The following is a 15,755-nucleotide window of genomic DNA, read 5'->3' as shown; positions in this document are numbered from 1 at the left end:
CAGTGATACTGTGGAGGATATATTTGCAACTCTACTGAATACTGATGTTATAAATATAACATCTATCATAGCATATCATATATATATACATATAATAACATATATGTTCTAATATACAATGGAACTTTCAGGGAAGACGGTGGTGATGTTATATGATGCAGTTAGGGTTAGTTCGCTCTGAAAGAATATGTATATTCAAAGATTTGTGCCACATTTTCACATTGTTTTTCTCAAAAATAGCAGATCTGCTGGGTTCCCGTCCTGAACGGGTTAAACATAAACTCGGCAACAAAAGTTTGGAAACGTAACTTTGGTCCATTATTTCATTATATTTAATAATACCAATTTGTATTTTATATCATTTTAATCGTTGATTAGTCACCTTTACAACGACCTACAGCTTGTAAGGATCGGTCATTCCTGGAATGAGCAACACAGCTAAATGTGAGGGTAGCGCCTCCATGTGGACTGAATGAGCAACACAGCTAAATGTGAGGGTAGCGCCTCCATGTGGACTGAATGAGCAACACAGCTAAATGTGAGGGTAGCGCCTCCATGTGGACTGAATGAGCAACACAGCTAAATGTGAGGGTAGCGCCTCCATGTGGAATGAATGAGCAACACAGCTAAATGTGAGGGTAGCGCCTCCATGTGGACTGAATGAGCAACACAGCTAAATGTGAGGGTAGCGCCTCCATGTGGAATGAATGAGCAACACAGCTAAACGTGAGGGTAGCGCCTCCATGTGGAATGAATGAGCAACACAGCTAAATGTGTGCGTAACTCCAAACCTTTTGCCAAAGTGGTCTGTATTCACCCTGGCTTTGAGTTGCTTAGTGGATTGGACTGACTCTCACAGAGTAATACGATGACTGCACTGACTCTCACAGAGTAATAAGATGACTGCACTGACTCTCACAGAGTAATAAGATGACTGCACTGACTCTCACAGAGTAATACGATGACTGCACTGACTCTCACAGTAATAAGATGACTGCACTGACTCTCACAGAGTAATACGATGACTGCACTGACTCACAGAGTAATACGATGACTGCACTGACTCACAGAGTAATAAGATGACTGCACTGACTCACAGAGTAATACGATGACTGCACTGACTCTCACAGAGTAATACGATGACTGCACTGACTCTCACAGAGTAATACGATGACTGCACTGACTCACAGAGTAATACGATGACTGCACTGACTCACAGAGTAATACGATGACTGCACTGACTCACAGAGTAATACGATGACTGCACTGACTCACACAGAGTAATACGATGACTGCACTGACTCACAGAGTAATAAGATGACTGCACTGACTCACACAGAGTAATACGATGACTGCACTGACTCACAGAGTAATAAGATCACAGAGTAATAAGATGACTGCACTGACTCTCACAGAGTAATAAGATGACTGCACTGACTCACAGAGTAATACGATGACTGCACTGACTCACAGAGTAATACGATGACTGCACTGACTCACAGAGTAATACGATGACTGCACTGACTCTCACAGAGTAATAAGGAAAAGTACACAAACAAACACATATTGGCCTTTTTTTAGTTACACTGTATTAACTGGCTTATGGCCAGCCTAATTAACAGTGGATTGTGCCTTCTGTGTGTAGGGGGATGAAGGTGATAGAGAACAGGGCTCTGAAGGATGAGGAGAAGATGGAGATGCAGGAGGTCCAACTGAAAGAGGCCAAGCTGATCGCTGAGGAGGCTGACCGCAAGTATGAGGAGGTCAGTGCACGCACACACACACACAGAGGAGGCTGACCGCAAGTATGAGGAGGTCAGTGCACGCACACACACACACACAGAGGAGGCTGACCGCAATTATGAGGAGGTCAGTGCACGCACGCACACAAACACACTAGGGCTGCACGATTTTGCCTAAAAAAAAACCTTGATTTTTTTTTTCTCTGAAACCTCGATTTCAATTTCGAAATAAAATAAATACATTGTCTCAAAATGTTTTTTTTTTTTTTAAATGCAAACAAATGTGAATTTTCCTATTGGAATAAAGTCCAAACCTTAAAAGGATCCCTGGCTACAAGACAAATATGCCTTAAAACATTACACTTGCCCTCTATGAATAAAAATAAATAAAAATATCAATATTTTATTTCTTTCATAAATAGAATCTTTCAATCAATAGGGACTGCTCCCATCACACGTTGATATATGTCCATGTGTGGTCCAGCCCTATAGAATGCATATGCTAATAAAAACAACTTAATACTAAGAATAATATGAGCATCAAAGCAATATTTAAATACTTTTTATTAGCATGTGCATTCCATACATTCCCTGGGGCTGGACCACACATGGACTGGACATATGACATATGACATCCTCAACTTGCGACAGGAGCTGTTCCTATTGAGTGAAAGATAAACGGTGTACGCTACCCAACTTTATTTGATGAAAGAAATACAAATATTTAAGGTGTTTTTACTTTTAGTTATAGAGGGCAAGTATAGTGTTTTAAGGCATATTTGTCTGGCCAGGGATCCTTAAACAAAGAAAGATAAATCCCCTTTGGGATTAAACAAGTGAAAACGTTTACAATATGTCCAAATTAATTCTTAAAAAATAGCCAATTTAATGTTGCCCGCTCTTCCTGCACCCTTTTGCAATGTGAAATGAATCTGTAGATCCTTTACCATTTAGATTCTGTCTCATCTGAATCTGTAGATCCTTTACCATTTAGATTCTGTCTCATCTGAATCTGTAGATCCTTTACCATTTAGATTCTGTCTCATCTGAATCTGTAGATCCTTTACCATTTAGATTCTGTCTCATCTGAATCTGTAGGTCCTTTACCATTTAGATTCTGTCTCATCTGAATCTGTAGATCCTTTACCATTTAGATTCTGTCTCATCTGAATCTGTAGATCCTTTACCATTTAGATTCTGTCTCATCTGAATCTGTAGATCCTTTACCATTTAGATTCTGTCTCATCTGAATCTGTAGATCCTTTACCATTTAGATTCTGTCTCATCTGAATCTGTAGATCCTTTACCATTTAGATTCTGTCTCATCTGAATCTGTAGATCCTTTACCATTTAGATTCTGTCTCATCTGAATCTGTAGATCCTTTACCATTTAGATTCTGTCTCATCTGAATCTGTAGATCCTTTACCATTTAGATTCTGTCTCATCTGAATCTGTAGATCCTTTACCATTTAGATTCTGTCTCATCTGAATCTGTAGGTCCTTTACCATTTAGATTCTGTCTCATCTGAATCTGTAGGTCCTTTACCATTTAGATTCTGTCTCATCTGAATCTGTAGATCCTTTACCATTTAGATTCTGTCTCATCTGAATCTGTAGATCCTTTACCATTTAGATTCTGTCTCATCTGAATCTGTAGATCCTTTACCATTTAGATTCTGTCTCATCTGAATCTGTAGGTCCTTTACCATTTAGATTCTGTCTCATCTGAATCTGTAGATCCTTTACCATTTAGATTCTGTCTCATCTGAATCTGTAGATCCTTTACCATTTAGATTCTGTCTCATCTGAATCTGTAGATCCTTTACCATTTAGATTCTGTCTCATCTGAATCTGTAGATCCTTTACCATTTAGATTCTGTCTCATCTGAATCTGTAGGCCTAATGCTTTACCATTTAGATTCTGTCTCATCTGAATCTGTAGGCCTAATGCTTTACCATTTAGATTCTGTCTCATCTGAATCTGTAGATCCTTTACCATTTAGATTCTGTCATCTGAATCTGTAGGCCTAATGCTTTACCATTTAGATTCTGTCTCGTCATATGGGCCATGTGAAAAATAATGATGCCACATCTCTTTTCAACTTGTGAGTGACAGCTGATGCTTGTACCGTGAAGGCAAAAGTTTCTGAACGTCTCATCCTCCATTTTTACGCGTGCTGAAAATAGATGATCTACTAGCTCACAGCGTGTTGAAAATAGATGATCTACTAGCTCACAGTGTGCTGAAAATAGATGATCTACTAGCTCACAGCGTGCTGAAAATAGATGATCTACTAGCTCACAGCGTGCTGAAAATAGATGATCTACTAGCTCACAGTGTGTTGAAAATAGATGATCTACTAGCTCACAGCGTGTTGAAAATAGATGATCTACTAGCTCACAACGTGTTGAAAATAGATGATCTACTAGCTCACAGCGTGTTGATAGATGATCTACTAGCTCACAGCGTGTTGATAGATGATCTACTAGCTCACAGCGTGCTGATAGATGATCTACTAGCTCACAGCGTGCTGATAGATGATCTACTAGCTCACAGCGTGCTGAAAATAGATGATCTACTAGCTCACAGCGTGCTGAAAATAGATGATCTACTAGCTCACAGCGTGTTGAAAATAGATGATCTACTAGCTCACAGCGTGCTGAAAATAGATGATCTACTAGCTCACAGTGTGTTGAAAATAGATGATCTACTAGCTCACAGCGTGTTGAAAATAGATGATCTACTAGCTCACAACGTGTTGAAAATAGATGATCTACTAGCTCACAGCGTGTTGATAGATGATCTACTAGCTCACAGCGTGTTGATAGATGATCTACTAGCTCACAGCGTGCTGAAAATAGATGATCTACTAGCTCACAGCGTGCTGAAAATAGATGATCTACTAGCTCACATCGTGTTGAAAATAGATGATCTACTAGCTCACAGCGTGTTGAAAATAGATGATCTACTAGCTCACAGCGTGTTGAAAATAGATGATCTACTAGCTCACAGCGTGCTGAAAATAGATGATCTACTAGCTCACAGCGTGTTGAAAATAGATGATCTACTAGCTCACAGTGTGCTGAAAATAGATGATCTACTAGCTCACAGCGTGTTGAAAATAGATGATCTACTAGCTCACAGTGTGCTGAAAATAGATGATCTACTAGCTCACAGCGTGTTGAAAATAGATGATCTACTAGCTCACAGTGTGCTGAAAATAGATGATCTACTAGCTCACAGCGTGTTGAAAATAGATGATCTACTAGCTCACAGTGTGCTGAAAATAGATGATCTACTAGCTCACAGCGTGTTGAAAATAGATGATCTACTAGCTCACAGCGTGTTGATAGATGATCTACTAGCTCACAGCGTGTTGAAAATAGATGATCTACTAGCTCACAGCGTGCTGAAAATAGATGATCTACTAGCTCACAGCGTGTTGAAAATAGATGATCTACTAGCTCACAGCGTGTTGAAAATAGATGATCTACTAGCTCACAGCGTGCTGATAGATGATCTACTAGCTCACAGCGTGTTGAAAATAGATGATCTACTAGCTCACAGCGTGTTGATAGATGATCTACTAGCTCACAGCGTGTTGATAGATGATCTACTAGCTCACAGCGTGTTGATAGATGATCTACTAGCTCACAGCGTGTTGATAGATGATCTACTAGCTCACAGCGTGTTGAAAATAGATGATCTACTAGCTCACAGCGTGTTGAAAATAGATGATCTACTAGCTCACAGCGTGTTGATAGATGATCTACTAGCTCACAGTGTGTTGAAAATAGATGATCTACTAGCTCACAGTGTGTTGAAAATAGATGATCTACTAGCTCACAGCGTGTTGATAGATGATCTACTAGCTCACAGCGTGTTGATAGATGATCTACTAGCTCACAGTGTGTTGAAAATAGATGATCTACTAGCTCACAGTGTGTTGAAAATAGATGATCTACTAGCTCAGTGTGTTGCGGAGGCGACGCGTTGTGAGCTTGCAGATCAGCTATTTTTTAGCACGCTGATGCAACAGGTCGTACGGCGAAACATAAGACAGGGTTCCCCTTTGTTTTTAGCCGAGGCGACGTACACAGTCAACACAGAGTCAGACACACATGGCTATTGGCTCCTCGATGCAAAATAAACAGTGTACACTACCCAACTGTACGATAATAAGGGACAGTAGGTCGGGACACGCTATTGATATTAAAGCTTCATGTTCTCCAGCACCCACTCGCCGCTTAGCTCTGGTCCATAGCCCTAATGCTAGGGTAGAATTAGCATTAGGGCTATGGACCAGAGCTACTCGCCACTATGCCTGTCCTTCTACTCCAGGCGCTGGAACAAGCCACTCGTGCTGCCGTCTCCCACAGGGACCGACCCTCCACTATGTCAGAACTAAAACCTGTCCCCGTAAAAAGTCGGTGCCTGTGAGAGATGGCAACAACACGAGCGTCCCAACCTGCTCCAGCACCCGGAAAACAAATGCAAGCACAGCGATGTGTGCAAAGCGCGTGTGCATCCCCTTTTTACAAATGTAACAACGCTGAGTAGTTTACTCCACATCTGAAACGGAGAAGCCGAACCATTTCCAGACGACAGACATTGTCTTGCCTATTTTAGCAACTAAATCCTCGTTCCTAATCGCTCCCCGTGGCAGACATGCTAAGGCTGCTTTCAGGTTTTCTCTCTGCGCGGCAGTGAGAGGAGGAAGTAACTACGGTAGCCCGGCAGCCTGCAGGCGAGTGCGAGAGAGATTTACCGTAAATGCCCTAATTAAAGGGAAAAACGATTTCCGATTTTCTTTTTTTGTCATCGTCCAAATCCAAAAATCGCGATTTCGATTAAAATTTGATTAATCGTGCAGCCCTAACACACACACACACAGGAGGCTGACTGCAAGTATGAGGAGGTCAGTGCACGCACACACACACACACACACACACACACAGAGGAGGCTGACTGCAAGTATGAGGAGGTCAGTGCACGCACACACACACACACACACACACACACACACAGAGGAGGCTGACTGCAAGTATGAGGAGGTCAGTGCACGCACACACACACACACACACACACACACAGAGGAGGCTGACTGCAAGTATGAGGAGGTCAGTGCACGCACACACACACACACACACACACACACACACACACAGAGGAGGCTGACTGCAAGTATGAGGAGGTCAGTGCACGCACACACACACACACACACACACACACACACACACAGAGGAGGCTGACTGCAAGTATGAGGAGGTCAGTGCACGCGCACACACACACACACACACACACACACACACACACACACACACAGAGGAGGCTGACTGCAAGTATGAGGAGGTCAGTGCACGCGCACACACACACACACACAGAGGAGGCTGACTGCAAGTATGAGGAGGTCAGTGCACGCACACACACACACACACACACACACACAGAGGAGGCTGACCGCAAGTATGAGGAGGTCAGTACATGCACGCACACACACACACACACACAGAGGAGGCTGACCGCAAGTATGAGGAGGTCAGTACACGCACACACACACACACACACACACACACATACGGCAAATGGGCAAGCAAACATCCTCCCCGTGATCTCCAGGTGGCCAGGAAGCTGGTGGTGATCGAACAGGAACTGGAGCGCGCAGAGGAGCGAGCAGAGCAGTCTGAATCGTGAGTCCATTACACGCACGCACGCACGCACGCACATGCACGGGGACACACACACACACGCATCCTCAAACGCTCTTTCATTACGTTGATCGAAAGCTTTTCCCAGCTTCAGTTCAGCCTCACAGACACTGTCATTAAAGTGTCCACACACACACAGACACACACACACACACACACACACAGACACACACACACAGACACACACACACACACACACACACACACACACAGTTAGCTGTCCACTATACAGTGCATGTGTGGAACACAGCTGAGCAGGTGTCTGTGACCACAAACACCCTGCCTGGTGTCTGTGACCACAAACGCCCTGCCTGGTGTCTGTGACCACAAACACCCTGCCTGGTGTCTGTGACCACAAACACCCTGCCTGGTGTCTGTGACCACAAACGCCCTGCCTGGTGTCTGTGACCACAAACACCCTGCCTGGTTTCTGGTTACTGCCTGACATCACACACACACACACACACACACACACACACACACACACACACACACACACACACACACACACACACAGCATTCATGCTAGTTCCTGTGCCATCAGACATGTACCAATGGTTTGGTTTGTTTTATGTTCTTTTAAATCTCTGCACTGTATTTGTTGTCAGGATTGATGTAGTCCCATGTGGCCAGACTACTGCCTCCCACAATTTACAAAATATAAATGCTTCCGTCGTACAGTCTGGAGCAACGGAAGCTCTGATCACGAGTCAAATATAAATGCTTCCGTCATACAGTCTGGAGCAACGGAAGCTCTGATCATGAGTCTAATATAAATGCTTCCGTCGTACAGTCTGGAGCAACGGAAGCTCTGATCATGAGTCTAATATAAATGCTTCCGTCGTACAGTCTGGAGCAACGGAAGCTCTGATCATGAGTCAAATATAAATGCTTCCGTCGTACAGTCTGGAGCAACGGAAGCTCTGATCATGAGTCTAATATAAATGCTTCCGTCGTACAGTCTGGAGCAACGGAAGCTCTGATCATGAGTCTAATATAAATGCTTCCGTCGTACAGTCTGGCGCAACGGAAGCTCTGCTCATGAGTCAAATATAAATGCTTCCGTCGTACAGTCTGGAGCAACGGAAGCTCTGATCATACAGTCTGGAGCAACGGAAGCTCTGATCATACAGTCTGGAGCAACGGAAGCTCTGATCATGAGTAAAATATAAATGCTTCCGTCATACAGTCTGAAGCAACGGAAGCTCTGATCATGAGTAAAATACAAATGCTTCCATCGTACAGTCTGGAGCAACGGAAGCTCTGATCATGAGTCTAATATAAATGCTTCCGTCATACAGTCTGGAGCAACGGAAGCTCTGATCATGAGTCAAATATAAATGCTTCCGTCCTACAGTCTGGAGCAACGGAAGCTCTGATCATGAGTCTAATATAAATGCTTCCGTCATACAGTCTGGCGCAACGGAAGCTCTGATCATGAGTCAAATATAAATGCTTCCGTCGTACAGTCTGGCGCAACGGAAGCTCTGATCATGAGTCAAATATAAATGCTTCCGTCGTACAGTCTGGAGCAACGGAAGCTCTGATCATGAGTAAAATACAAATGCTTCCGTCGTACAGTCTGGAGCAACGGAAGCTCTGATCATGAGTCTAATATAAATGCTTCCGTCATACAGTCTGGAGCAACGGAAGCTCTGATCATGAGTAAAATATAAATGCTTCCGTCATACAGTCTGGAGCAACGGAAGCTCTGATCATGAGTCTAATATAAATGCTTCCGTCGTACAGTCTGGAGCAACGGAAGCTCTGATCATGAGTCTAATATAAATGCTTCCGTCGTACAGTCTGGAGCAACGGAAGCTCTGATCATGAGTCTAATATAAATGCTTCCGTCATACAGTCTGGAGCAACGGAAGCTCTGATCATGAGTAAAATATAAATGCTTCCGTCATACAGTCTGAAGCAACGGAAGCTCTGATCATGAGTAAAATACAAATGCTTCCGTCGTACAGTCTGGAGCAACGGAAGCTCTGATCATGAGTCTAATATAAATGCTTCCGTCATACAGTCTGGAGCAACGGAAGCTCTGATCATGAGTCTAATATAAATGCTTCCGTCGTACAGTCTGGAGAAACGGAAGCTCTGATCATGAGTCTAATATAAATGCTTCCGTCGTACAGTCTGGAGCAACGGAAGCTCTGATCATGAGTCTAATATAAATGCTTCCGTCGTACAGTCTGGAGCAACGGAAGCTCTGATCATACAGTCTGGAGCAACGGAAGCTCTGATCATGAGTCTAATATAAATGCTTCCGTCATACAGTCTGGAGCAACGGAAGCTCTGACCATGAGTCTAATATAAATGCTTCCGTCGTACAGTCTGTAGCAACGGAAGCTCTGATCATGAGTCTAATATAAATGCTTCCGTCATACAGTCTGGAGCAACGGAAGCTCTGATCATGAGTCTAATATAAATGCTTCCGTCGTACAGTCTGGAGCAACGGAAGCTCTGATCATGAGTAAAATATAAATGCTTCCGTCATACAGTCTGGAGCAACGGAAGCTCTGATCATGAGTCTAATATAAATGCTTCCGTCATACAGTCTGGAGCAACGGAAGCTCTGATCATGAGTAAAATATAAATGCTTCCGTCGTACAGTCTGGAGCAACGGAAGCTCTGATCATGAGTAAAATATAAATGCTTCCGTCGTACAGTCTGGAGCAACGGAAGCTCTGATCATGAGTAAAATATAAATGCTTCCGTCATACAGTCTGGAGCAACGGAAGCTCTGATCATGAGTCTAATATAAATGCTTCCGTCATACAGTCTGGAGCAACGGAAGCTCTGATCATGAGTAAAATATAAATGCTTCCGTCGTACAGTCTGGAGCAACGGAAGCTCTGATCATGAGTAAAATATAAATGCTTCCGTCGTACAGTCTGGAGCAACGGAAGCTCTGATCATGAGTCTAATATAAAGCGGAAGTGAAGCCTCCTCCCCACTTCCGTTTAGTCTTTACAGTCGCACAGATTTATCCTAATATATTTTAAAATCATCTAAGCATTTATAGCTGCCTGCTTAGCAGAAATGGAAATGAAAAATAAAATGGAAGGCTATTTTAAAATATGTTTTCGAGAGGGAAAATGCCAGCCTCCGTTCCTCCGATTTGGGGAGGAGTAGTTCCAGAATATAATAATGATTTGGGGAGGAGTAGTTCCAGAATATAATAATGATTTGGGGAGGAGTAGTTCCAGAATATAATAATGATTTGAGGAGGAGTAGTTCCAGAATATAATAATGATTTGAGGAGGAGTAGTTCCAGAATATAATAATGATTTGGGGAGGAGTAGTTCCAGAATATAATAATGATTTGGGGAGGAGTAGTTCCAGAATATAATAATGATTTGAGGAGGAGTAGTTCCAGAATATAATAATGATTTGGGGAGGAGTAGTTCCAGAATATAATAATGATTTGAGGAGGAGTAGTTCCAGAATATAATAATGATTTGGGGAGGAGTAGTTCCAGAATATAATAATGATTTGGGGAGGAGTAGTTCCAGAATATAATAATGATTTGGGGAGGAGTAGTTCCAGAATATAATAATGATTTGGGGAGGAGTAGTTCCAGAATATAATAATGATTTGGGAAGGAGTAGTTCCAGAATATAATAATGATTTGGGGAGGAGTAGTTCCAGAATATAATAATGATTTGGGGAGGAGTAGTTCCAGAATATAATAATGATTTGGGGAGGAGTAGTTCCAGAATATAATAATGATTTGGGGAAGAGTAGTTCCAGAATATAATAATGATTTGAGGAGGAGTAGTTCCAGAATATAATAATGATTTGGGGAGGAGTAGTTCCAGAATATAATAATGATTTGGGGAGGAGTAGTTCCAGAATATAATAATGATTTGGGGAGGAGTAGTTCCAGAATATAATAATGATTTGAGGAGGAGTAGTTCCAGAATATAATAATGATTTGAGGAGGAGTAGTTCCAGAATATAATAATGATTTGAGGAGGAGTAGTTCCAGAATATAATAATGATTTGAGGAGGAGTAGTTCCAGAATATAATAATGATTTGGGGAGGAGTAGTTCCAGAATATAATAATGATTTGGGGAAGAGTAGTTCCAGAATATAATAATGATTTGAGGAGGAGTAATTCCAGAATATAATAATGATTTGGGGAGGAGTAGTTCCAGAATATAATAATGATTTGGGGAGGAGTAGTTCCAGAATATAATAATGATTTGGGGAGGAGTAGTTCCAGAATATAATAATGATTTGAGGAGGAGTAGTTCCAGAATATAATAATGATTTGAGGAGGAGTAGTTCCAGAATATAATAATGATTTGAGGAGGAGTAGTTCCAGAATATAATAATGATTTGGGGAGGAGTAGTTCCAGAATATAATAATGATTTGAGGAGGAGTAGTTCCAGAATATAATAATGATTTGAGGAGGAGTAGTTCCAGAATATAATAATGATTTGGGGAGGAGTAGTTCCAGAATATAATAATGATTTGGGGAGGAGTAGTTCCAGAATATAATAATGATTTGAGGAGGAGTAGTTCCAGAATATAATAATGATTTGGGGAGGAGTAGTTCCAGAATATAATAATGATTTGAGGAGGAGTAGTTCCAGAATATAATAATGATTTGAGGAGGAGTAGTTCCAGAATATAATAATGATTTGGGGAGGAGTAGTTCCAGAATATAATAATGATTTGGGGAGGAGTAGTTCCAGAATATAATAATGATTTGGGGAGGAGTAGTTCCAGAATATAATAATGATTTGGGGAGGAGTAGTTCCAGAATATAATAATGATTTGAGGAGGAGTAGTTCCAGAATATAATAATGATTTGGGGAGGAGTAGTTCCAGAATATAATAATGATTTGAGGAGGAGTAGTTCCAGAATATAATAATGATTTGAGGAGGAGTAGTTCCAGAATATAATAATGATTTGAGGAGGAGTAGTTCCAGAATATAATAATGATTTGGGGAGGAGTAGTTCCAGAATATAATAATGATTTGGGGAGGAGTAGTTCCAGAATATAATAATGATTTGGGGAGGAGTAGTTCCAGAATATAATAATGATTTGGGGAGGAGTAGTTCCAGAATATAATAATGATTTGGGGAGGAGTAGTTCCAGAATATAATAATGATTTGGGGAGGAGTAGTTCCAGAATATAATAATGATTTGGGGAGGAGTAGTTCCAGAATATAATAATGATTTGGGGAGGAGTAGTTCCAGAATATAATAATGATTTGGGGAGGAGTAGTTCCAGAATATAATAATGATTTGAGGAGGAGTAGTTCCAGAATATAATAATGATTTGGGGAGGAGTAGTTCCAGAATATAATAATGATTTGGGGAGGAGTAGTTCCAGAATATAATAATGATTTGGGGAGGAGTAGTTCCAGAATATAATAATGATTTGAGGAGGAGTAGTTCCAGAATATAATAATGATTTGGGGAGGAGTAGTTCCAGAATATAATAATGATTTGGGGAGGAGTAGTTCCAGAATATAATAATGATTTGGGGAGGAGTAGTTCCAGAATATAATAATGATTTGGGGAGGAGTAGTTCCAGAATATAATAATGATTTGGGGAGGAGTAGTTCCAGAATATAATAATGATTTGGGGAGGAGTAGTTCCAGAATATAATAATGATTTGGGGAGGAGTAGTTCCAGAATATAATAATGATTTGGGGAGGAGTAGTTCCAGAATATAATAATGATTTGGGGAGGAGTAGTTCCAGAATATAATAATGATTTGGGGAGGAGTAGTTCCAGAATATAATAATGATTTGGGGAGGAGTAGTTCCAGAATATAATAATGATTTGGGGAGGAGTAGTTCCAGAATATAATAATGATTTGGGGAGGAGTACTTCCAGAATATAATAATGATTTGGGGAGGAGTAGTTCCAGAATATAATAATGATTTGGGGAGGAGTAGTTCCAGAATATAATAATGATTTGGGGAGGAGTAGTTCCAGAATATAATAATGATTTGGGGAGGAGTAGTTCCAGAATATAATAATGATTTGGGGAGGAGTAGTTCCAGAATATAATAATGATTTGGGGAGGAGTAGTTCCAGAATATAATAATGATTTGGGGAGGAGTAGTTCCAGAATATAATAATGATTTGAGGAGGAGTAGTTCCAGAATATAATAATGATTTGGGGAGGAGTAGTTCCAGAATATAATAATGATTTGGGGAGGAGTAGTTCCAGAATATAATAATGATTTGAGGAGGAGTAGTTCCAGAATATAATAATGATTTGGGGAGGAGTAGTTCCAGAATATAATAATGATTTGGGGAGGAGTAGTTCCAGAATATAATAATGATTTGGGGAGGAGTAGTTCCAGAATATAATAATGATTTGAGGAGGAGTAGTTCCAGAATATAATAATGATTTGGGGAGGAGTAGTTCCAGAATATAATAATGATTTGGGGAGGAGTAGTTCCAGAATATAATAATGATTTGGGGAGGAGTAGTTCCAGAATATAATAATGATTTGGGGAGGAGTAGTTCCAGAATATAATAATGATTTGGGGAGGAGTAGTTCCAGAATATAATAATGATTTGAGGAGGAGTAGTTCCAGAATATAATAATGATTTGGGGAGGAGTAGTTCCAGAATATAATAATGATTTGGGGAGGAGTAGTTCCAGAATATAATAATGATTTGAGGAGGAGTAGTTCCAGAATATAATAATGATTTGAGGAGGAGTAGTTCCAGAATATAATAATGATTTGGGGAGGAGTAGTTCCAGAATATAATAATGATTTGAGGAGGAGTAGTTCCAGAATATAATAATGATTTGAGGAGGAGTAGTTCCAGAATATAATAATGATTTGAGGAGGAGTAGTTCCAGAATATAATAATGATTTGAGGAGGAGTAGTTCCAGAATATAATAATGATTTGGGGAGGAGTAGTTCCAGAATATAATAATGATTTGAGGAGGAGTAGTTCCAGAATATAATAATGATTTGAGGAGGAGTAGTTCCAGAATATAATAATGATTTGAGGAGGAGTAGTTCCAGAATATAATAATGATTTGAGGAGGAGTAGTTCCAGAATATAATAATGATTTGAGGAGGAGTAGTTCCAGAATATAATAATGATTTGAGGAGGAGTAGTTCCAGAATATAATAATGATTTGAGGAGTAGTTCCAGAATATAATAATGATTTGAGGAGGAGTAGTTCCAGAATATAATAATGATTTGGGGAGGAGTAGTTCCAGAATATAATAATGATTTGGGGAGGAGTAGTTCCAGAATATAATAATGATTTGGGGAGGAGTAGTTCCAGAATATAATAATGATTTGAGGAGGAGTAGTTCCAGAATATAATAATGATTTGAGGAGGAGTAGTTCCAGAATATAATAATGATTTGAGGAGGAGTAGTTCCAGAATATAATAATGATTTGGGGAGGAGTAGTTCCTGAATATAATAATGATTTGGGGAGGAGTAGTTCCAGAATATAATAATGATTTGAGGAGGAGTAGTTCCAGAATATAATAATGATTTGGGGAGGAGTAGTTCCAGAATATAATAATGATTTGGGGAGGAGTAGTTCCAGAATATAATAATGATTTGGGGAGGAGTAGTTCCAGAATATAATAATGATTTGAGGAGGAGTAGTTCCAGAATATAATAATGATTTGAGGAGGAGTAGTTCCAGAATATAATAATGATTTGAGGAGGAGTAGTTCCAGAATATAATAATGATTTGGGGAGGAGTAGTTCCAGAATATAATAATGATTTGGGGAGGAGTAGTTCCAGAATATAATAATGATTTGGGGAGGAGTAGTTCCAGAATATAATAATGATTTGAGGAGGAGTAGTTCCAGAATATAATAATGATTTGGGGAGGAGTAGTTCCAGAATATAATAATGATTTGGGGAGGAGTAGTTCCAGAATATAATAATGATTTGAGGAGGAGTAGTTCCAGAATATAATAATGATTTGAGGAGGAGTAGTTCCAGAATATAATAATGATTTGGGGAGGAGTAGTTCCAGAATATAATAATGATTTGGGGAGGAGTAGTTCCAGAATATAATAATGATTTGGGGAGGAGTAGTTCCAGAATATAATAATGATTTGAGGAGGAGTAGTTCCAGAATATAATAATGATTTGAGGAGGAGTAGTTCCAGAATATAATAATGATTTGAGGAGGAGTAGTTCCAGAATATAATAATGATTTGAGGAGGAGTAGTTCCAGAATATAATAATGATTTGGGGAGGAGTAGTTCCAGAATATAATAATGATTTGGGGAGGAGTAGTTCCAGAATATAATAATGATTTGAGGAGGAG

At 40.2% G+C, this 15,755-nt stretch overlaps 1 protein-coding gene across 2 annotated transcripts in view; it reads left to right on the top strand.

Moving 5' to 3' along the window:
• LOC306924825 (uncharacterized protein) overlaps nt 1-15,755 on the top strand; it is an 87,997-nt gene that overhangs the window by 39,789 nt on the left and 32,453 nt on the right. For both annotated transcript variants that reach the window (XM_079503478.1, XM_079503477.1), the window contains exons 4-5: nt 1,646-1,763; nt 7,364-7,434. In XM_079503478.1, coding sequence (XP_079359604.1) covers nt 1,646-1,763; nt 7,364-7,434 — 189 coding nt within the window. The remainder of the gene's footprint in view (nt 1-1,645; nt 1,764-7,363; nt 7,435-15,755) is intronic.

The sequence above is a fragment of the Electrona antarctica genome (genome assembly GCF_951216825.1).
Source record: "Electrona antarctica genome assembly, chromosome: 6".
NCBI lineage: Eukaryota > Metazoa > Chordata > Actinopteri > Myctophiformes > Myctophidae > Electrona > Electrona antarctica.
This window is presented reverse-complemented; position numbering and strand designations above follow the sequence as displayed.